This window comes from Typopeltis vanoorti, chromosome 12 (assembly GCF_054136105.1).
Source record: "Typopeltis vanoorti isolate ZY-2024b chromosome 12, IOZ_Tvanoo_1.0, whole genome shotgun sequence".
NCBI lineage: Eukaryota > Metazoa > Arthropoda > Arachnida > Uropygi > Thelyphonidae > Typopeltis > Typopeltis vanoorti.
This window is the reverse complement of record NC_143560.1, coordinates 18,168,702-18,194,398: the sequence shown is the minus strand read 5'-3', so window position 1 is coordinate 18,194,398 and position 25,697 is coordinate 18,168,702. Positions and strand designations below refer to the sequence as shown.

The window sequence follows — 25,697 nt, the reverse complement described above, 5'->3', positions numbered from 1 at the left end:
CTAGATGGCACCATATTAGGACTTTAGTCTCATGTTGCACGCTGCAATTACTTATACTAGCCCCACTGTTACACCGGATTGTGGTTGTAACAAACTTTGTGTTGTGTGCTCTGAAAATGCTGGATATAATACCAGCAAAATATTAGCTTCTAAGTTAATAAATAGTTATTTTCTTATCCATCTGTGTTCATATCATACCGTCAAATCTATTACAACATTAGAGAAATATTATTCTTTGGAAGCTAGTAATGGTGTAACCTTTTCATGTAGTACTATCATAATTATCCTGTGCACTCACTGAGGGTACATATCAGAAATTTGATGATGATAATCATTAATATATCTTGACCAAATAGAAGGTTTTGGGCAGGCAGTATCAAGGGCACATTTTTAGAAATGCTCCATATAGAAGCTGGTGAGATGTGGGGGGAGGGGGGGTGAAGCCCATGGAAGTACCTTCTATCTGTTTATATAACCTACCCTTCCAAGGGAAGTAACCAGTATGGATAGCAAAGTATAAAAGTTCAATAATGTCAGGGGAAGTAATGCAAGTGCCAGAATATTTCTGAATAAGGAGAATATTGGTCAATAAGAAGGTGACATTGAAACTCAACATGATATCATTATTGTTTAAAACTAAATTCTGGATTAAACAATAAATTACATAGTAATTAACTTTAATGAAATGAAAGTACAGATATTTTATACTGAAAATAACAGTACATCATCAGTGAGTAGAAACAAGCAATTCAAAGGAACAGGAATACAAGGTACATACAGTAGTAGGTGGTTTACCAATTAAAAACTGTTGCAGCATGCTAGAAATTAATACTAATCTAATAAATAATACTATTAAAAACTATTTTTGATGGTTACATAAAATAAGAATCTCCCAAACTTTTGGGAGAAAGAGACAATCGTTCAGATTCAGATTTGGCCGATATAAAAGGGCTTTGCAACTTTCTCTGAAAAGGCGTTCATATTTAAACATTCTTCTATGGTGAAGATGAGCTTCATCCCACTAGATACGGTGTTTAGTGTCAATACTATGTTATGCCAGACCAGACTTTTGAGGTTTCATGTATTCGATATAATATTGATGTTCATTAATTCTTTTTTACACAGAATGGCCTGCTTGCCTAAAGTATATTATAGGCAAAGTATGTTACATTCACAAAGTATCTGGTAAATGGCAGCTAATGATAGAGGTGACAGTTTGTCTTTTGTAGATGGCAACAGATGAGAAATTTTGTTGATAGGAAAATATGTGGTAATGAGATGATACTTCTTCAAAATTCTAGCAATTGGTTCAGAGATGCCAGAAATATAAGGGATTGGAACTCTGCAGTCTGTTGAAGAATCCTGAGATGTTGGATCACAGGAGTCTATCTGCTGGATTTGATTAGAATTATAACCATTAAATTCCATTAATGTTTTGATAGTGAGAAGTTCTTGTTGTAAGTTTGAGGGAGAGAAGCACACCTTATGTGCTCTATTAATTAAAAACTTGATAACACCAATTTTTTGAGAGGTGTGATGAGCAGACTTTTGATGAATGTATCTGCCCGTAAATGTAAGTTTTCGATAAACACTAGTGAATAAATAACCGGAGGCTGTGTGTGTAAGAAGGATGACCAAGAATAGTAAATTACCAGCCTTTTCTTTTTTAGATGGTGAACTGATTGGTAGAATTTTGAAGAAGTATCATCTCATTCCCACATTTTTCTATCAACAAAATTTCTCATCTGTTGCCATCTACAAAAGACAAACTGTCACCTCTATCATTACCTGCCATTTACCAGATAACTAGTGAATGTAATCTAACATACTTTGGGCAAACAGGCCAGTCTGTGGAAAAAAGAATTAATGAACATCAATATTATATCAAATACACGAAACCTCAAAAGTCTGGTCTGGCACAACATAGTATTGACACTAAACACAATATCCAGTGGGATGAAGCTTGTCTTCCCCATAGAAGCAGGTTTAAATATGAATGCCTTTTCAAAGTTGCGAAGCCCTTTTACATTGGCCAAATTTGAATAGGAACAATTGTCTCTCTCTCTCCCAAAAGTTTGGGAGATTATCTTATGTAACCCTCAAAAATAGTTTTTAATAATATTTTTAATATATTATGTATTAATATTAATTTCTAGCATGCAGCAACAGTTTTTAATTGATAAACCACCCACTGCAGTATGTACCTTGAATTCCTTTCCTTTGATTTGCTTGTTTACATACACACACACACACACACACATTGATGATATACTGTTATTTTCGGTACGAAATATCTATACTTTCCTAAAATAAAGAGCCAAAAGGCTTAAATTCAGCGATGCAAAATTATATAAATCAAGTGCATATTAAATCCAGCATTATTTCAAAGCCGAATGCAGAAACTATGAAGGTTTCATACAAAATTTGACCAGAGAGAAAGATTACAGGAATACACTCACTGGCATTTATGAGTTGCCCTAGTGTGGACCTTATAGAAAACGTGATCGCTTGGCCAAGCATCCATATTCGCCTTCTATTGGTCCATTTTGATAAGGTTTCGCTGGCCTGACATATGTTTCGAACTGGTTGGTTCTCCTCAGAGACCATGCAGAAACCTTAAGAGAGCAAAAACTCTGGTTTGGTACTAAGGAACTCGAAGTGTCAGAGAGGTGCATTTTTCATAAGTGAACTCTAGGTCGGTGTGTAAAGTATTTACGAGTGTAGTCAAATTTTGTATGAAACTTTCATAGTTTCTGCATTCGGCTTTGAAATAATGCTGGATTTAATATCCACTTGATTTCTATAATATCTGCACTTTCATTTCATTAAAATTAATTACTGTGGTTATCATGTAATTCATTGTTTATAGTCATGCTACAGGTACCTTTAAGGATTAAATTCTGGATTAAGAATCTGAAATATGCGGAATTTTTTTTACGTAAGAAGTGGCCAGTAGGTGGAATTAAAGATTTTGCTAACTGTTTGGCTAATTTAAAGGAGGGAGAGTCAGTAGCATCTACTATGGGACAAAGAGGGTAACTGGGTTTACAATATGAATTTTTGGCAATCCACATATCCAGGGGAAGGAGGAGGGGGGGGGAGGACTAACAAGGTTAAATTTTTTAACAACTTCAGGAGGCCAAGATGTAACATTTTTAGAAGCCTTTTTAACGTTTTTTTCTGAGACTGGGTAGAATTATAATCTAGTGGTTTACAGTGCCGTAATGAGGGTGTGGCAAAAGAGGCACCCGCCACGGGCACAACTAGTTTTCAGGTGCAAAACATAAAAAATAAAAATAAATAAATAGATATAAAAGTCTGCGATTTTATATTGTATTTTTAAATTTCGGCAATACGCAGCTTTAGACACAAATTCTGCAACACACACTGCAACTCATTTTGATGGGGTTAATAGTAAGTATTTCACATATTGCATTTAGTAAAATTTAACTTGTTACATTTAAATTTTTCAAAATTTTTGTCATTTTTCAGTTAGGGAGGGACACAAGTTAGACACTTGCCACAGATGCTTCATACCCTCGTTACTGTAATGGTGGTTTATAAGTAGTGCAGTCTCCAAGCAGAACACTCATTTTCCAATTATTATCATTGGAATTGAGGAAAACAATAGACTTACCTTTGTCATCTTTTGCAATAATTATGTTGTTGTCTTTACAGAGTTTATGTAGTATGTGAAGTTGGCTACTGAAGAGATTTCTTTTTGATGATGTCTGTGATAAGATGGTTATGCCAAGCTAATGCTGTTCGCAACATTAAGAGGTAAGGTGTGCATGCCACACTCCATATGTCACATGATTTCTAAACTAGGACCTTTAATTCTTAGGCATCCTGATCAACATATAAGGCTAGCTAACAGCACCCATAGAGGTGCTGTTAGCTAGCCTTATATGTTGATCATTTATTTTAATTTCATTTCTTCCATTTATTGTTTTTTGTGTGCTATTAGAATTTTAACACTGTATTCCTGAAGATGTCTCTGTGACTGAAACGAAATATTGAAATGAGTGAACCTGTTGTTTCATTATTTCTCTTTGTGCTGTATCATTCCATTAAAGTGTAACATGAGTGTAAACCAGCACCTAAGCCTAAATACTCATAGTATTTAGGCTTAGGTGCTGATTCAGAACACAGCTGCAAGCGCCTCTGTAGCACAACTGGAAGAACGACAGTACATTGCGCCCTTCGATTGGAAAAGACCTGGGTTCGATTCTCGTCGTGACGAGGGGAATCCTTATTATGGGCTTTTACAGTTGAAGGTGAGTTAGTTAGCCGATCTCATACAGAGGTAGCAGGGTGTTTTTATCCCGGAAACTCAGGTTTTTCATCCCGCATACAGACAAATCGGCCCTTCAGAACACGCAATTTAAAGACAAAAATTATTAGTGGTGGTGATGGGCAGTGCATGCCGTTGATATAGATGATAATAGTAGCGGTTCGGTGCACTTGGTGGATGTAGAGTAGGTGCCCTCCCTCGATGAGTCCTCGGACTACTTGGAGGTGTCATGAAATAATAATAATAATAAAAAATACATATATTTTTTAAATATACATACATACATAGAGTCTGTCTTCTCCCACTGCACATCCCCCCACAATATCCTTCCATTTAATCATGATTAAAATTATGAAGACTCCTACTAAAAGTGAATCTAATTTAATAACCAATTCCATCAAAAAAAGTTGCACAATGAGATAAAACATACAAACCTAGCTAGAATCTCTTCACTAAAAACTCACTTTCACATCCACTTTGCTAACATCCATGGCATTAACACAAATGACATTTATTATCACTTGCAGTCTTCCAGACCAGACATCTAATTCCTGACAGAAACCCATCACAGCTACATCTAATACTCAAACTACACTTGATAATTCTACACTTTTTTTATGCCACAAGGTTGGCACCTGTGCCTTTGTGAAATATGACATAGCTTGACAGAGAATGGGTAATTCAGAATCCTTGCTTTTAACATTTTGTAGCTCAAGGTTTCCTTGCCCCATTTAGTAACATTCATTTGTTGCATTTACAGGTCTCCAAATACTCAATAACTATTCTGACCCCTTTGCATTCCCTTCTACGAAACTTGACCATCTACAATCCAGTGATCCAAATAATGAGATCATCTTCCTGGACAATCTCAATGTCCACAATTCCAACTGTTCCCACAATTCCTATTCCAACAGCACTGACAAAACTGGATGAGAAGGCAGAATTCTCTGCCATAATTAACAATCTAACACAAATTGTACATCTACCTACTCGAATTCCTGATAACCCACTTCACTCTCCAAATAATCTGGATCTTTTTTTTCACCAATTCTCCTTCTGCATATGCTTTGAAGGTCCCTTCTCCTCTCGGCAACTCTGACCATAATCTTGTACACTTCCCTGTTAGAACACCCCCCCCCCCCTTAACCACACCTAATCTCGCATCCTCTGGCACTACAAAACAGCCAACTGGGATGACCTCCAGAATTTCTGCTCCTCCTTTTCTTGGTCTGACTATTGTTTCCACTCATCTGACCCTAAAACTTGCTGTGAATGAGTTACAGAAATTATTCTCACTGGCATGAAGACCTTCATCCCTAATTCAAGGCATTATCTGCTTTCCAAGCCCTGGTTTAACAGAAATTGTACCAAAGCATTTCAAGAAAAAAATTTGGCTTACTTACTGCAAGTTCACTTCAAGAACTCCATCTTCATAGTCTCTCTCTACATCAAAGCATGCATCATGTGCAAATCAGTCATCAGTGGATTTAAATCTGATTTCATAAAGGCCAACAGTAAAACACTTGCCTTCTAGTCTCATTAAGGTCAATGGACACAATATCTGCTCTCCTCCAGTTTCAACCTCTTTCTCTCTCTTTTATCCTGATGGCACCTCTGTTATTTCACCCAAAGATGAAGCTGATTTCTGGTAGCACTCTTTTCTTCAAACTCCTGCACTGATGATCAGGGGAAATCACCTCTTACCATACCAGAATCCAAGCACCATATGCCTGCTTTAGTTTTTTGACAAAAAGAAATCAGAAGACTACTAAAAGCTTGGTACTAAAAATCTTTCGGTCATGTTTCTATCTATACAATTGTTTTCAAACATTGTGCTCCAGAATTAGTACCCATCCTGCATCATCTCTACAATCTACTATACATATCTGATACTTACCCCCAATGCATGGAAGCAATCTCATATCTATCCTATTTGTAAAAAGGGTGAAAGAAGTCAACCAACAAGCTACCAATCGACTGCCATCACCTCAAGTTCTCTCCAAAATAATGGAAAAAGTCAGTCATCAATAACCAACTCCTCTACTACTTAGAGGCCCACCAAATAATCAGCAACCACCAGTATGGATTCTGCCATTCAAGATCCACAGCTGACCTCACAGCTCACAACACCCACAACTAGACACATGCCATGTAAAGGTTCAGAGAAACTTGTGCTCTCACCTTCGACATTTCCAAAGCCTTCAACCATGTGTGGCATCATGGCCTGCTTAATAAATGGTCATCTTTTGGTCTCCCAGCCACCATCTGTAATTGGGTAGCCAGCTTTCTCTATGGTTGTTCTCTGCAAATCATTGTAGGCAGCTCCCTCTCTTCCAGCTTCACCATTAATGCTGGAGTGCCTCGAGGCTCTATCCTATCACCTATTTTCTCTTTCTTTTGTTCATCACCACTGATCCTATCCACAGATTTGCAGATAATAGTAATCTCCACTAATTCAACAAACCATGCAGTACTCTGACATCCCAGGCTACAAGATCATCTATAACCAGTTCCTTAAACAATGATCTTCACACCATCCTTCAATGGGGCAAGGACAATCTTTTGATGTTCAATGCCCACCAAAATACGGTCTTGCCTTTTTCTCACAAAAGAGAGATCTCGGTTTTCACCTACCTTACCCTCAGTAATACATTATTCACCAGACAAGATCAGATCTCTCTGCTTGCACTAACGTTTACCTCCAGTCTCTCTTGGCATAAACACACCACATCAATGGCTTCCTCAGCATCCAAGAAACTAGGTATTCTCTTTCATTCAAAAGGCTATTTTATACCCAACCAACTCATAACTATATACAAACCCAAACTGCTCATGCTTAGAATACTGCTCACATGTTTGGGGTGGTGCATCTAAAACTTCCCTTGAAATCCTTGATGCTGTCCAGAGGCAAGCAATTAGGCTCATTGATGATCTCTCTCTCTCTCTCTCTCTCCTACAGATTAACTTCAACCTCTATCTTATACATGGAGTGTTTCAGCACCATGTCTATTCCACACATACTTCCATGGTCACTGATTCAGTCAACTGGCAACCTATCATTCCTTCACTTTCAGTTGCACCTGTTAATTACACCAGCAGCAGCTGCCCAGCATCCCTTTACTGTGCAACTGCAAACACAGTGAACCTGCTTCTCCTCTTCCTCTTTTATTCCGTCCATCTCTGTTCTCTGGAAGAGCTCTTCAAAAAAGAAAAAAAAAAACAGCAATAAACTTCTAAGTTCTCATCTGCATTCTACACATGACATTAACGTGCTGATAGGTCTTGACATCTTATGGGATCAACATACATACACACACACACATATATATATATATATAAAATATCAGCATGAAACTAGGATTTGCCAAACCATGAAACCTTGCATCCACTTCTCAAGTGTCTTGTATCAGTGTTCCTGTGCCACTATATGTGTTGCTGCTTTTTTTTTACAGCTGACCAAGGGTCGAACATAAACAAGCATATCCAATCCATGAGAGAGTAAGACAAGCACCGTACATTCCGATAAAGTACTCTGAAAACCACTACAGTATTGAGCTGCCATTCTAATTATGGGCTGCAACGAGAATTTCTGATTATGCAATTCTCATTGCTTTCCACTAGCCTCTAAAATCTCTCTGTCCACAGAACTGCTATTGGGTGAATACCTTCTGGTTATTTCTTCAGTTAACATGAAAAAACACAAGAGATAAGTAATACTATTTATTAGGGCCATATATTTCACCATCAGTTATGACAATAATTAATTACAAAGTAGAACATGAACAACAGATTGATTTCAAAAAGTAAGAGCTGGTGATATTATACATAAAATAACACAATGGTATAACTGAGGAAATATTGCAATATTGATCACTGGACTCTCACATAAATAAGCGCTCTGTCTCAAATATTCTCCAAACAATGACAACTTGAAGCTCTTAAAAAAAAAAAAAACATGAATAAACTTTGGAACAGCATTCCTCAAAAAATATTCCCACAACTGCAAGCTCTTTTTCTATATGGATTCACATACAAATACATCTAATGAATTACTGAATAGTAATTCATTAGCTATTTGAAAAAATTAAGTGTGAATGATGAAGTAAGGCCTTAGCACTTTCCTTTAAACAAGTCAAATGTTGTTGTTCATGTTGATGAATTAAGTGTGTTTAAGGTAAATCATAGCATATTGTGGTCTGTATCTATTCCATGCTGTGCCAAGCCAGATTTTTTATATTTACTATTTCTTATGTAAGACTGGTATACTTGTATTCTCTTTTCTATAGAGTATCCAGTTTGTCCAAAGTCAGAAAAATGACAGTTAAAAGGAAATTGGTAGACAGAGAGAGCTAGAGGATATGGTTTATTTTTTGAACATGGAAACCATGCTGATAATTTGCTGAGGAAGAAAAGTAGCCACTAAATTGTATTTCTATTCATTTCTAAAAGCTTGGATTTCAGTGAGATGGATGAAATGAAGTTTATTAGCATCCTCACTGGATAGAGTGAATATATTCTGTTGAATGTATAGGAAATCTATGTAAGGTATCCTTTTAGGAACTATGTAGAAATCATGTTCTTTTGAAAGAATAAGGGTTTCACTTTCAGTTAATGGACATCCTGAGATTTTTACTACCCAGTTTTCTGGAAGAGTATGATGAGCGTTTTGCTTCATGACAAGGGAATTGAATTTACAATCTAAATGTTGGTTGTGTTTATTAAATCAATGGTGTAGAGAGCATTTGGAAAGTTGATGGTCTACAGTTTGAAGTAATAAAATTGTGGGGATCAAAAATAAGACACATATTAATAACTAGTTCATGTTTAGTAGCTTGTAGGTGATTGCAGACGAGTGATAAGCTTGCATTAAAATAGATATTATGAGCATCCAGGGACTTCATTGATTCCTTCAGCTTTGCAAAGCTTGGAAAAATCTTGGCATCATGTCATTTTCTGAGAAAAGCTATCCTTGCTTGCAGATCACCTACAAACATCACTTTAGCTGTTGAAAGTATTTTACCTTGGGTATAATAAATGTTAAAGATACCAAGCTATTTTAAACCTGGTTTTACTCCATTTCCCAAGTAAGCAAACAGACAAACAAGTCAAGTTTGCACCTGCAAGTGTTGCAAGTCTTGCAACACTTGCAGGCAAGACCAAGGCAATTCATGGTAAAAGTAGAATAAGCTCTGATCACTAATCTTAATATTTACCCATAATGCAAAGCACATCTCCTGGAGGAGATGTATGATGCTTTGTATTAAAGGCAAGGGGCCACTACCCAGACCGGTTTGTTTCGACCTTTATTGAGGTCTCATCAGTGGGAGCCAGGCTAGAAATACCAAGATTTTAGTAATACAGAGCTTATAAGTATTTTACCAGAACAAGTTACCATAAGGTGTTTTAACCTTATTAAATAAAAATCTCAGGAGGAGATATAAATGTTGAAAGTATTTTACCTTGAGTATAATAAATGTTAAAGATACCAAGCTATTTTAAACCTGGTTTTACTCCATTTCCCAAGTAAGCAAACAGACAAACAAGTGAAGTTTGTGCCTGCAAGTGTTGCAAGTCTAGCTGACCCTGCACTATGTGCAGGGTCAGCTAGACTTGCAACACTTGAAAAAAATTTTGGCATGCTGAATATCCTGTTCTGTCCTTCTCCCTCCAGGAGATTGACTACCATGTGTCTCCGCCATGACATATTCTGTGCCTCTCTGTTGCATTCCTCATATGAGAGATAGTTCCAGTATCCTATATTTTTCATCCATTCCAGTCTTTGTCTTCCTCTTTCCCTCAACAGTTCCTTCGAGAAGTGTCCTTTGTAGGCAGTTATGTCTCAGAATATGTCCAAAATATCTGACTTTTCTCTTTTTAATTTCTTTCATCAATCTCCTGTTTATGCCTGCCATCTCTAATACCTCTTCATTTGTCTTTCCATGATATTCTCATAATTCTTCGCAGCATCCACATTTCAAAGGCCTCCAGTTTTTTCACACTCAGATTGGAGAGTGTACATGTCTCTACTCCATATAATAATGTAGACCATATGTAGCATTTGGAGATTCTTAGTCTTGTTTTCAGATTTAATTCTCTAGATGTTAGTAGATTTTTCACACTGTTGAAAGTTGACCTTGCAATTTCAATCCTTTTTCTAATTTCATCTTCTGTCCTGCCATTCTCTGTGATCAAGTGTCCGAGGTATATGTATTTTTGCACCTGTTCTAATTTATTTCGTTTTATATTGATGCAAATTTTTGGTATTTTCTTTTCTCTTGAAATTATCATGATTTTTGTCTTTTTAAAGTTGAAACTGAGGCCATACTGTTCGCTATATTTGAGGGTTTTATCTATAAGAGTTTTGAGGTCATATTTGTTTTCAGCTAGAAGAACCATGTCATCTGCATATCTTAGGTTATTAATATTTCTGCCCCCCTACAGTGATTCCTTTGAGGTTACTAATTTTATTAAATATTTTTTCTGTGTACAGGTTAAAGAGAATCAGAGAAAAGACACAGCCTTGTCTCACACCTTTCTGAACTTGGAATTGTTCTGAGATCTCAAAGATGCAGTCTGTTCCCAGTAAAGATTAGTTAATAGCCTAATGTCTTTTCCATGCATGCTATTTTTGAAAGGATTTCAATTAATTGTTCATGTTGGACATTGTCGAATGCCATTTTGTAATCTATGAAGCAGAGGTACACATCTTTTTGTTTTTCTAGATATCTTTCTATGATGGTTCTGACATTGAAAATACCTTCTCTTGTACCTACATTTTCCTTGAAGCCACTTTGTGTATTATTTATTTCTATGTTTATTTTTCTTTTATTTCTTTCAAGAATAACGTATAGGAGGACTTTTGGTACTTAACTGATGAGGCTGATTGTCCTGAACTCTTCACATCTTGTAGCTTTTGTTTTTTTGGGAATTGGAATGAAAATTGAGTGATTAATATCTTTGGATAGAAATCCAGTCTCATATATTTTATTGCATAATTTTGTTAGAAATTTCAGTCCTCCTCCATTGACAGCCCTCAACCATTCTGCCAAGATGTTATCTATTCCTGCAGCTTTATGTAGTTTTAGTTTTCTGACAGCATTTTCAACTTCACAGAGTAAAATGGATGGTCCTTCTAAATCAGTCTGTTCAGGAATATCATTTCTTTGTTGTTCATATAATTTCCTTGTGTATTCAAATCCACTTTCCACGATTTCTTTTTTATCCATTAGAATATGGTCTCTTGAGTCTCTAATGACACCTGCATGGTTTGCTGCATTTGTCCTGCTTGTCATTTCTCTGATCTTTTCATGCATTTCTCTGCTTCTGTGTTTTCTATCAAGGTTTTCTATATCTATACATTTATATTTAATCCATTCCTCTTTGGCTTTCCTGCATTCTTTTTTTATTTCTTTATTCATGCTTTTATACTCAGGTTTGTTCTTTAACTTTTTTCTTTGTTCCATCAACGTCAGTATTTTTTCATTCATCCAAAGTTTATTCCTTTTCCTTTTTAATTGTGGGAGTATATTTTTGGCTGCTTCATTGATGCTATTCTTGAATGTTTGCCAGTTCATGTTAATTTCATCAAATGGTGTTCTATTTTCTGTGTGAGTTGTGGTGTCAGACTTGTTAAGGGATTTTGTGAATTCTTTACTGAATATCAGTAGGTATCAAATCAGCATGACATCACAAAAATTTAATATAATGGCTTCATTCTCTATGTGAGCAATCTATATAAGATTGGATTATTGCAATATAAAACCAGTCTCTTCTTGATTTGCACTTCAAAATGTTTGAAAATTTGATTGGCCATTAACATGACCACAAATTTTATAATTCTCTCTTCATTTAAATTTATGTACAAAACATATTTAAAACTTAATAACTGGAAAGCAATTTTTCACTTGCTAAATATTGTATTCTATATACACTGAAGTAAGTTATACTTACTCTTCTAAAATTGTATGGTGCTATGAAATTTCCTTCTAACATTTCAATAATTTGTGAACATTCAATGAGAATTCCATTACCTCTACTGCCTAATCTGTAAAATAATTTTATGAATTCAAAAATAACTCGCAAAATATAAGAGTATTAAAATTTTATTATGATTACTATCACTACTACTGCTACTATTATTATTATTATGCAGAGCCCCCTCCCCCCAAAAGAGTCCAAGGACTCATTGAGAAAGCACTCCACCTCTCTGGTCACACAATGCCTGTACCTATTATGTCTCTTCTTTAACTCATTAGCCAAAGATGCACTCACAGTATTGTAGTCCATTTCTCACATCATGAGAAATCTAAACCTCATGTGCTTCTTAATCACACCCTTACTCAAATTTTAGAAATGACACCTACCATAAGCTGCAAAATCTCTCTTGTATCTATTATAAGATCTCCTTACCAACTTGTATTTCTATCATATCTCCTCTTACTCACAGCTAGATGTTTTTGACTCTTCCCATTGCACATTCCCATTGAATACAGGTGAAAATATCTACATATGGTAGTTCAGATATGGTCTTATCAAAGCTTTATAAAATGAGAGAATAAATTCATTCTAAAAATTAGTGTTTTCTTTGACAGTGCTGTTATCCAATGTTATAATTTAACTATATTAGAAATGTGGCTCCCAAACTTTAAGTGTTTGTCAAGTATTATCCCCAATTCTCTTGCTTCAATGACCATTTACACGAATTCCTATTAATATAATATGCCACCTGCAATGCTCTGCCTAAAATACACAGTCTTACCCTTCACAATATTGAACTGGCATTCATTGTACCATAAAGTCTGTTCAAATCAGCCTGCAGGGAGTCTGCATCAGCTGTCTCTTAACATTCTCCTGAAATTTATACTGTATGCAAATAACTGAACATGATCCTTTAGATCATCATACCATATCATTAATAATGGCCAAAGTACAAAATTATGCAATACATCACTGGTCACTTTTTTTACATTCAGCACCTTCATACATCACTTTCTGGTACTTACGAGGATGGTCTGAAAAGTTCTCAGCCTCGACCATATATGGTAATATTATCGGCAAGATTTTTTTTTTTCTAAGTTTGTACATCTGTCATATGCATTGATGTGAAAATGCAAGCCATTCGATAAGTCATTTTTTTTATAGAGCTGTCGGAAGCCAAAGTGTTTCTGTATCCCTTGAAATGGATACAACTGAGTATCGTGCAGTCATAAAATTCTTTGTAAAAGAAGGTTTAATGCCAAAAGAAATTCACTTGAAGTTCATAAAAGTTTATGGGAACTCTCTTCTCCTTCATTTTTGACAATTAAGAAATGGACTGCCAAGTTTAAACGTGGCCATACCAGCCTTGAAGATGATCCACGTGAAGGATGGCCAAAAAGTGTAACACCACCAGAAATCATTGATCAAGTGCACGATATGGTATTGGATGACTGGCGAGTCAAAGTGCATGAAATTGTTGAGACTATAGGCATTCCAAAAGAACATGTAGGATATATTTTGCATGAAGAATTGCAAATGAAAAAGCTTTGCGCAAGATGGGTGTGCCGCTTGTCATGCACTTGCATGAAAATCTCTGAACAATGCTTGCAGTATTTTAACAAGACACTGATTTTGTGCACTGATTTTTTACTATGGATGAGACTTGGATTCACCATTACACACCAGAATCCAAACAGTAGTCAAAACAGTGGAGAGAAGCTGGTTCAGCACCAAAGAAGACAAAGTCAGACAAGGTCATGGTATTGGCGTTTTGGGATGCTAAAGGCATTTTGTTTATTAATTATTTTGAAAACGTAAAACAATAACCAGGGAATATTATTCCAATCTTTTAACCAGACTAGACAAAAAAATTCGTGAGAAAAGACTCGGTTTGCAGAAGAAAAAAATCATGTTTCATCAGGGCAATGCACCTGCCCACAAAGGTGTTTTGGCAATGAGAAAATTAAGAGATCTGCATTATGAATTGTTGGAACATCAACCACCCTATTCCCCAGAATTGGGTCCCTCTGACTTCTATCTCTTCCCAAAAATAAAACTCTTCCTCACTGGTCAGCGTTTTTCTTTGAATCAAGAGGTGATTGCAGCTGTAGAGGGGTATTTTGCAGGTCTTACTGAGAACCACTACAGGGATGGGATAATGCCACTGGAGCATCACTGGAATAAATGTATTAGTCTTACAGGAGATTATGTTGAAAAATAAAAATAATTTTGAAATTATAAATTCGTTTCTTCATTGTTAGGTTGAGAACTTTTCAGACTACCCTCATATCAGTCAGCCACTTTCCTTTTCATCCTGTAAACATATTTTGCATACTTACTCACCTATTCCTCTGAGTTTAAGTAATAGCCTTTGGTGTTTGCTAAGGTGTCTGACAGGATTCCAAGGGATTCCTGTCAAATGCCTTGGCAACCACCAAAGGTATCGTAGTCCTTCATTCCTACTTTGTTGCCACATTACAGAATGTGAGAAAAATTGCTATAGTAAAATCCACCTTTAACAAACTCATGATGTCCTCTCTAGAGGATCGCAGTACTTATTCATATCTGGATGGTTCCTAACCAGGTTTTCCAATACATTAATAACCAAAAAAAGTCTATCTTATGTTATCAACAAATAAAACATTGCTCAATAATATCGTAAACTTAATAAATGGAAAATTATACACCATTTGTCTTGTTGGTTTATTTTTAAATGACAACTGCAACCATGAAAGATCAGAAATAAAGAGGATACACTGGCATTGTAAGTAGGTCAAGAGTAAGATAAACTGGAAACTATGGTCTGGAGAACAAAACTGTTTACTTAAATGTTAACTGAGGCTTTAAAAAAGGAAAAACAGTTGTCTGTACTAGGTGATGAAAATCATTTACTACCTAAAGACTTTTGAATACATCCATAACACAATGGGATTCATACCTGCAGCTGTGTTATTACAAAGGAGTGATGCTATCCACTCAAATCTACTCAGGATGGAAAATTCTACTAATTAAATTATTTAACAGATAACTTTTAAGATAGGAGAGTCAGCAGTATTGGCACTATAACTTCCAAATCATTACTGAAAATGACTCTCATCTAGTGATCATAAACCACTTGCAGAATTAACTGAGATTTTGCAATACAATGATTGACTATATCACCAAGCAGTTTAATACATTCATGCCATGGGTGGGCTGAAGATATTCTTTTATTTTATTCTTTTTTTTATTGATTTCATATATATTTTTTATATTTTTATTCATTTTTCATCTGGACCAGAAATCCTGCTATAGAGACCAAACATGGAACTTTTTCAAGCCACTTAAGGTCTCCAAACACCAGGCGGCAATGAAATTCATCTTTCACCTAAAGGCAATCACAAGCATTCATGCCTGTGGCAAGATTTGAACCTGCAGCCTGTTGGTTGGGAGCAGATACAATAACCAGGCAGGCTGACAATGTTACAAAAACAAAAGAGAGATATTATGTTCTTGAGCTCACATTTTGAGATGTGTAGCTAAAAAAGAAATTAGTTTGCCCAAAATTTAGTTGGCTGAGTAAATTACTTTTGGAGTGCAATACAACCAGGCATACATACAAAAGATTTCACAAATTACCTTAATAATTTCAAACTAAAGGGTGATCCAAGAATAAAGGAGGAAAAATATAAGACAATTAAAAATAAATAAGTGCAGCTATAGCTCAATGTTCCATTGTTCTTTCAGTTGTACTATAGCGGCACTTATTTATTTTTAATTGTTTTATATTAAATTATGTAAAATAATTTTATGAATTCAAAAATAGCTCAGTGAGATGATTTCATACAGAAACAGCAGGAATTTTTCTCCTACAAACTTGGTTCTTTTTGTCTTCTTTCATGTAATTTACTGAAAATAGAGTCTTCAGTGTCAATCCTATAAAATTCCTTTCATTTCTTATATACTTCTATCATGTCTCCTTTATTTTGCCTGTCAACTAGTTTTTGAAGTCTAGACACTCAATCTATTTTTCACAGGAAGCATTCATACCTGCCACTCCATTTTAACTGGACTGGATTGTTGTCTTTTTGAATAGCATGAAAAATATTTAAGCTTTATATACATCAGTTGAAATCTGAGAACAATATTTCAAGGTTGGGTATATGCAAGCAGTACAGTAAGCTAAAGATACATATTTTCCTTTTGATCAATTGGCTGGCCTTTTTAAAGAGATGCAAAGACAGTAATCTTATTCCTAACTATCAAGCTGAAAAAGAAATTTGCTTCCGCTAAAGCATTTCATATCTATGCATGCACAGAGAAAGCAATACTTAGAGAGCAAATTCAAACAGCCCACAAAAATCTAGCACTAACTCAAAATCAGGTTTTAAATTTACAATCCGAACTCTCTAGTCATGAATCCAAATATTTTGAATGTGCTTGAAAGAATCATTGACAATTTGACTAAATATATTCTAAAAAGTAATAAAGAAAAACTTAAGGCCAAATTTCATATTTTAAAACAACGGCAAAATTTGAATGTCAATCATACAAATCCAACCAATCAGGATATCCCTTCTCCAGATAACTCCAACAGTGAACAACAAACGAAGTGAGACAAGGATCAACCAACCACCTGCAAGCAATAGTCATGTGATCAACTTATCAAGCTACACCTTAAATAATGGTCAAACTTGCATTACTTGATAAAGGCCTTAACTTTGCAGTAGCACCTAGAACTGTTAATAAACTGGATTTTATATACCACATTTATGCCACATTAATGTCTCTTTCTATATTAATAGAAAGAGACATTAAGTCTCTTTCCATTAATATAGCTGATAAAATTCGTTTAGAAACCAGCAATGCTCTGAATAGAAAGAAAACCTTATATAGCAATCTTACAAAAATAGAACTAGCAGCAATCAAGTCATTAAAAACTAATCAAGATATACTGAAGTCCATCACTTCTTGGCCCTCAGATACTGTTAAAAAACTTATACCCCATTACGTTCGTTCTCCCAGAATATATGTTGTTCCTAAGGTACACAAACAAAACGTTTCACTTCGGCCGATAGTTGAAGGAACAGACAGCCTTAATTATCACCTAGCCCAGAAATTAGCATCAACACTCAAGGAGCTGCTAGTTCATTCCCCCTCCTATATAAAGAACACACAATGCTTTATAAGAAAAATTAAAAACACAACGCTCGGCAAAGATTATTTTATTAGTCAGTTTTGATGTTTCTGCCCTTTTGCAAATGTCTCAATCGGTGATACAATTCTTCTCCTACCTACAGAACAAATTTCTGCCCGACATTACAGCTATCTTTGTTCATGTACTATGTTCCAGTTACTTCGTATGGCAAAATAAATTTTACCTACAAAAAAGAAGGTACGACAATAGGCTCACCCCCCCCCCCAATTGCTAACTTTTATATGGAAGATTTTGAGCAAAATGCTCTTGATTCCTTTACTCTAAAACCTACAGTGTGGCTTAGACACATTGATGATGTTTTCGTTATCTGACTACACGGACGACAAATTTTGAACACATTCCTTAGCCACCTGAATAAACAACATGAACGCATACAATTTACTACTGAAATTCAAAATCAGAACTCACTCCCATTCCTGAATATACTGGTCCTCCCTCAAGCAGTCTATCCTTAACGGTTTACCGCAAACCGACACATAATGGCCAATATACATGCTAACTCATATCACCACCCTTGCAAAAATTTGAAGTCATTAGCACCTTTAAAAACAGAGTTATAACAATTTTCTCTAATCAACAAGCTCTTAAACAAGAATTAAAGTTCATCATCATCATCAAATTCCTGACATGTATCCTCAAGGGGTGTATAGGATATGATAGTACTACATGAAAAATTTACATCATTACTAACTTCCTATCTACAATTTTCCTCCAAATCAATCTGTTACTTGTCAAGACAACAACATTATCAGATCTTATATTTCTATCATCTAAGGCACTTTGTACCATATCAATCCACCTATATCTTGGTCTTCCTCCGAGTCATTTTCCTGTCAACCAGGCAGAGGTTGACAGGAAAACGACCTGGTTCGTTTTGCTAATAGAAAGATTAGCAAAACAAATTGGCACTTGTTTTGCTAATCTTTCCTCATCCATTCTGTTTAAGTGACCATACCATCTGAGATTAGCTCTGCTAACACATTCCTGGATGCTGACAACGTCAAGTTCTTTCCTAATATCCTCGTGTTTAATATAATATTGCCATTGATACCACCTGTTCACGCCTCTAATCTTTCTCAGGATGCTCATATCTGTGGTCTCTAGTCTTTGGTCAAGAGTTTTACTTCTGACTCAGCTCTCAGATCCATAAGTTAAAACTGGTTTGAACACTGTCTTGAATACAGCTAATTTAGTGTTCCAACTAATTTCTCTCTTATTCCATATGAATTTATTCAATTGACTGCCTACCATACCAACTTTGTTGATTCTGTTGTCTATTTCCATATTTAATTTACCATCTTCAGTAAAAATCGTGCCTAAGTAGCTGAAATGTTTTTCTTGTTCCACAGGTTCCCCATTCACAACACAGTTGACATTTTCAACAATTCTACCCATTTTCATTGTCTTTGTCTTTTTAATGATGACCTTCATGCCATGTTTATTACAACAGTTGTTTAATTTAGTCAGGGAATCTTGCAAACTTGCAGCGGATTTATTTTGAAGTATAACATCGTCTGCATAAAACAAAGAGCTAACATTAACATCTCCAACTCTGATATCATGTTTAATACCACTTTCCTTCATAATGTGATCCATATTGATAATGAATAACAGAGGGGATAATGTGCATCCTTGTCTCACTCCAGATTTAACATTAAACCATCTTCCTGTACTTCCTTCAATTCTAACTGCTGACTTACAACTCAAATACAGACTAAGTATTGCTTGATGTAATGCCCCATTGACACCACATAACTGTAGCGTATTGAATAGCTTCTCTCTTGGCACATTGTCATATGCCTTTTCCAGATCGACAAAACTTAAATACAGATGTTTAAGTTTTGCTGATCTAGAAAAGGCAGATGACAAGGTGCAAAGAGAGAAGCTATTCAATATGCTACAGTTATATGGTGTCAATGGGGCATTATATCAAGCAACTTAGTCTGTATTTGAGTTGTAAGTCAGCAGTTAGAATTGAAGGAAGTACAGGAAGATGGTTTAATGTTAAATCTGGAGTGAGACAAGGAAATTTTATTAGCAACACATTTATAAATAATGGCTATATCAAAAATACTATTAATAAAGTTCTTCATAAAACCTCATCAAAAAAGAATATAGATTACAATAAAACCATATCCATCCCATACATTAAAGGGTTCTCTTCTTCTCTTCCATCTAAGACAGGTTGAGTCTTCTCTTGAGCAGGATCTTCCAGTCTTCTCTATTCCATGCTGTTCAAAAAAGTTCCTTATACGTTCTGAATCCCGAGATGTTCTTTATTAATTTCAGCCAGGTAATTCTTGGTCTTCCAGGTCTTCTTTTTTCAGTTGGAAAAGTATTGATTAGGATGTTAGGAAGTCTGTCTGCGTCCATGCGTACGGTGGCCAAACCATCTCAGTTGTTGTTTTTTAATTTTTTCTATTATTGTCTTTTTATACAATAGTTCTTATCTGACTGTGATGTTTGTTTTCTTTTCTATCCAACTTGTTCTATTTATTTTTCTTAATCATTTCATTTCAAATGCCAGCAGTTTTTTCTCCTCTTTCTTCTTATCTGTCCACACTTCTGCTCCATAGATGACTGTTGGTATAATTATTGCTTCATATAATTTGATTTTGGCTTGCTTATATATCTTGTTTGTTTTCCAGATTTTCTGTAATTTTCCCATGGTGGTCCATCCTATCGCTATTCTGTGTTTGATTGTTTTGAGTTCATCTATTGTTTCTGTTAGTTTTGATCCAAGGTATATGAAATTGTCTACTTGTTCTATTTGTACTCCATTTAGGGTGGCTGAGATGGCAGTTCTGTTCCTCCTTATTTTCATCACTTTTGTCTTTTGTATATTTATTGTCATGTCATGTGTTTTACAGGTTTTGTTTAGCTTGTTTATCAACTTTTGTAGCTCATTTGGGGTTCTTGCAAGAAGGACGAGATCATCCGCATATTTGATATTATTTATGTTTGAACCACTGACATTGATTCCAAGTTCATTGTCTATTGTCTTCTTTACAACTTCTTCTAGATATATGTTGAATAGGCATGGGGATAATGGGCATCCTTGCATTACTCCTTTTTGGATCTCTATGGGTTCTGTTGTGAGTGTGTCCTTTTTAATTATTGCATTTGTGTTAGAGTAATATTTTATCAGAAACTGTATTATATATTTGTCTATTGCTTTTTCTAGTAGAATTTTAAGAAGGATTTCTCTGTTGATGCTATCGAAAGCTTGTTTAAAGTCCACAAAACAACAATATAGTTCTTTATGGTCTTCCCAGCTGAGCTCTGCTAGTTGGTGCAATGTGAAAATTTGGTCTATTGTTGAATAGTTTCCTCGGAAACCAGCTTGTTCTCTGCCTATCATTTCTTCATAGGTGTTTTTTTAATCTATTTTGTATAATTCTTATGAATATTTTATAGGTGTGAGGGAGTAAATTGATTGGTCTGTAATTTCTGCAGTCTCTTTTGTCTCCTTTCTTGTATATTGGGATGATCTTTCCAGTTCTCCAGTCATCTGGTATCTCTCCTGTTTGTAGTATTTTATTGAATAGGGTTGTTAAGTATTCTATTGATATGCTGTCTCCATATGACCACAGTTCAGTAGGGATAGTATCAATGCCTGGTGCTTTATTGTTTTTCATCTGTTTTATTGCATATCTAACTTCTTCTCGTAAAATTTTTGGGTGGTCATTATTTTCTTCTATTGTTGGCATTGTAGTTTTGTTTTCTTGGTGGAAGATAGTCTTAAAATGGTGTTGACCAGATTTTTCTTATATCTTCAATATTCCCAGTTTCAGTCATCTTGTTGTTTATCATTGTTACTGCTTTTGCTGAGAATTCCTTTGTAATTTCTCTTACAGTATCATGGAAGACTTTTAGGTTGTTTTGTTGGTATGCTTCTTGGCATTTCTTAGCTTTTTCTTCTAACCATTTTTCTTTGGCTTTTTTGCATAGGTTATCAACTTTATTTTTTAGTGCTCTGTATTTTTCTCTATTCTCTTCATTGCTTTGTTGATATACAGTATCTTGGCCTCTCTTTTCTCTTCTATTATAGCTACGATTTCTTGGGTTATCCACTATTTGTTTATTTTGGGTTTGGAACCTAGAGTGTCTTTTGCAATTGATAACACTGTTTCTTTCCCTTCTTCCCAGTATTTTCTGCTGTTCTGGAAGATGGAGGGTTTTAATTTCAAGCACATCTGTTCTAAAAATTGACTTCTGCTTGAGCTATCTTTTAATTTTGATAGGTTGATGTTTTCTTCTTTTCTGATATTGTTTTTCCTGTTGAATTTTATCTTCACTTTGGCAATTAATATTTCGTGGTCAGTGTCGAAATCAAAACTTCTTAATGTTCGTACATTATTTACTGATCTTTTCCATTGTTTGTTTATGATGATATAGTCTATGCAGTTCTTTATATTACCATCTGGGGATGTCCGTGTATATTTATTATTAGGGTATCGATAGAACAATGTGTTTGTAATCATTAGATCGTTTGCTTTACAGAAGTGGCGTAATTGTTCTCCTCTGTCGTTAAGCTCTCCATATCCAAATTTCCCCATCACATCTTTTTTGTCTGCTGTGAACTGTCCTATTTTAGCATTAAAATCTCCCATCACGTTCTCTATTTTTGGGATTATCTATTTCCTGTCGTAGTTCTTCATAGAAATTTTCTATTTCTTCCTCTGAATGGTTACTGTCTGATGCATATATTTGGATTATTTTAATTGTTTGACCTTTTTCTTTTGCTTGAAGTTTGGCTGTGATTATTCTAGGAGACACTGGGTTTATTATTAAAGGGTTATCAGAAAAAATCAATAGAATCCTACACCATTATAATCTTAATGCCACTTTTAAACCAACTATAAAATTAAAAAACATATTCAACTCCTCTAAGGATCCTCTTCTCCCATTGGCACATCCTGTAGTTTATTGCACCTGTAACTTACCTTATATTGGTGAAACTGGATGTACAATCCCTATATGTAAAAGAGAACACAAAAGACACATTAAACATAACAATTTTGGTGAAGCAGGCCTCTCAGATCATGCTCTCAACACCCTACACCAAACTGATTGGAAAAGTACCTGCTCTTTACATCATACAAAAACCTTATCAAGCTACACCTTAAATAACGGTCAACTTGCATTACTTGATAAAGGCCTTAACTTCACAGTAGCACCTAGAACTGTTAATAAGCTGGATTTTATATCCCACATAGAAAGAGACATTAAGTCTCTTCCCATTAATATAGCTGAAAAAATTTGTTTAGAAACCAGCAATGTTTCTAAACATTGCTGGTTTCTAAACAAAAGTTTAGAAACCAGCAATGGTTTAGAAATATTGGTATGAAAGAAAATTTAAAGAAGCCTGTAAAATTCTGATTAACCACTCTAATCTCAACAATAATGGTGGCATAAAAATTCCAAGAATTTGGATGGCACATATTCAGCCTACTTAGTTTCCAGCATACTTGAGACTTTAAGTAATTTTCAGCTTTTATTGGAAACCATTCCGTACCAATTGGTTTGAAATTTATATGTATAATCACATAGTGTTATATATATATTCATGAGGCATTGACTCAGTTACTGTGATACATTTAAAAGGATATTTAATGACTAACAAACCGGGAAAAAGTGAGAAAACTTTAATGATACAACTAGTTTCAGCTTATTATGGCCTTCATCAGGTATCTTTGTAGGTAGAAGAAACAATAATAAAAGACTGAAGATATTAAGAAAACTGAGAAGCACAGGTTAATTATATTAGATAATTAAAAATAAAAAAAGTTGTATTAAAATTCGAGTTGTTCTGTTTACGGGCCATTGTTTATTGTATGCTTGGTAGTAGACTCTTGGAACACCAGTATTGAACAACAGCAGTATGGCTCTCAGGGATGTTGTAGCTCAAATTACTGTTCAAATGTTCAGGATTAAGGACGATCTCCCTGGATTCCACTATCTTTCTTTCAAATTCATCCTTGCATTGGAAAATGTTTTCGGACCTATCCCAGAAAACTGAGTGACCTTGAAAATTATCATGAGGATTGTTAGAGAAGGGAACATGGCTGGATAAGGCACTAGCATTTGATCTTTTATAGGAGATGTCTCATTTATGCTCTTCCATGCAAAGTTCAACAGATTTACGGTCAAACTAATAAATCTGTTGAACTTTTAGTGAAGATGGTGAATTAAATATAGAAATAGACAACAGAATCAACAAAGCTGGTATGGTAGGAGGTCAATTGAATAAATTCATATGGAATAAGAGAGAAATTAGGTGGAACACTAAATTAGCTGTATACAAGACAGTGTTCAAACAAGTTTTAACTTATGGATCTGAGAGCTGGGTCAGAAATAAAACACTTGACCAAAGACTAGAGACTGCAGATATGAGAGTCCTGAGAAAGATTAGAGGCATGAACAGATGGCAATATCATATTAAAAATGAGGACATTAGGAGAGAACTCGACATTTTCAGCATCCAGGAATGCGTTAGCAGAGCTAATCTCAGGTGGTTATGGTCACTTAAACAGAATAGCGAGGAAAGATTAGCAAAACAAGTGTTCTCTGCCAGGTTGGCAGGAAAACGACCCAGAGGAAGACCAAGATATAGGTGGATTGATATAGTACAAAGTGCCTTAGACGATAGAAACATAAGATCTGATAATATTGGAGTCTTGACAAATAACAGACTGATTTGGAGGAAAATTGTAGATAGGAAGTTAGTAATGATGTAAATTTTTCATGTAGTACTATCATATTCTGTACACCCCTAGAGGGTACATCGCAGGAATTTGCTGATGATGATGATGATGAACAATTTCAAAACAACAGATAATGGCAGGGTAAGTTAATTACCCTGCCATTATCTGTATGCAACACTTAAAAAAGGACCCTCTAAGTTCATGTGTTCATGAAGTTAAACAAATTCTAAGTTAAAGAATGTTTTGTTTCTCTTTCTTTTTTTAATAGTCTGTCTATGTTTATTATACCTAGCATAATTTAATTTAATGAAATCTGGGATTTAAAATCTCTATTAAAATATGAGTTATTTCAACTGGATGGGAATTATGTCAATTCAAATGGTTCAATTAAGAGTCAAAGCTAAGTAACTGAAATGCAGGTAACTGAGCAGGATATCTGATCTAATATACGATTCTCATCTCTTTTCATAGCACACCCTTCTAGCCGGTATTTACTTGAATGCTGTAAGTGCATCCTTGTTCATTCAGTATATAGTGTGTGGACAGACTTATGTGTTCGTCGAACATGTTGTTTAATTTTTTAACGGTATATATTAGAACACAGAAACTAAGTAAATAATTAATTTATTAACTTATTGCTGATATTTCGCTGGTGTTATAACCAGCATCTTCAGAGCATAAAAACACAGTTTGTCACAATACGCGAGACTATAACAACATTGTGTAATCAATGGACTAGTTAAACAAAATTGTAGCAGCAACACAAAGACTAGAGTCCTGATTTTTTGGCGCCCTCTATCTGGAAAAAAAAAAAATAGGTACTAGTTTTTTCTTAAGATGACTATCTCCCAGATCTTAGGCAAGTTAATACAGCCATATTTGTTGAGATTTGGAGTGTGTTTCAGGGCTTCTGTCATCTCTAAGAACAATCTCTCTGACTTGTAAGAGATTCTGTGTAGTACTTTTGTGTTTTTCCAGTTGATCCTGTGTGCAGGGGTATCCAGAGCATGGCCTGCTAGGCCCGACTTGCCATAGTGATAATTCCGGATGTATCTTTTGTGTTCGCTGATGCGGATGTTCACAGTTCTTCCTGTTTGACCGTAGTAGGCTTGATTACATGAGCAGGGTACTTGGTAGACTCCTGGATGTGATAAAGGGGAAATGCTGTCCTTGGGTGAGTGGATAAGGGTTGCTAATTTGTTATATGGTCTGAATGTAGTGCATAGTTTATGTTTATTAAGAATTCTTGAAATCTTTTTGGATGTGCCTTTAATGAATGGTGACTGTTTTGTTGTAGTTCTCTGTGGTGGATGGTGGGAGGGGTTTCTTAGGAGCATTTAGTATTTTGTTTATCTTATGTGGATTATAGCCATTGGCCAAGAAGGTGTGGCATAAGTGAGCCAGTTCAGCAGCAAGAGCATTGTCATTGGAAGAGATTGCTCTCGCTCTATGGGTTAGCGTTTTTAAAATGCCATATTGTTGAGAAGGATGATGGTGTGATTGTTTGTGTAAGTATCTCCCT

The 25,697-nt window shown here is 35.3% G+C and overlaps 1 protein-coding gene across 1 annotated transcript in view; it reads right to left on the bottom strand.

The window, feature by feature from the left end:
• LOC150100611 (protein FAN-like) overlaps nt 1-25,697 on the bottom strand; it is a 477,112-nt gene that overhangs the window by 408,892 nt on the left and 42,523 nt on the right. Inside the window, exon 5 of the mRNA XM_090401841.1 lies at nt 12,245-12,338. Coding sequence (XP_090257967.1) covers nt 12,245-12,338 — 94 coding nt within the window. The remainder of the gene's footprint in view (nt 1-12,244; nt 12,339-25,697) is intronic.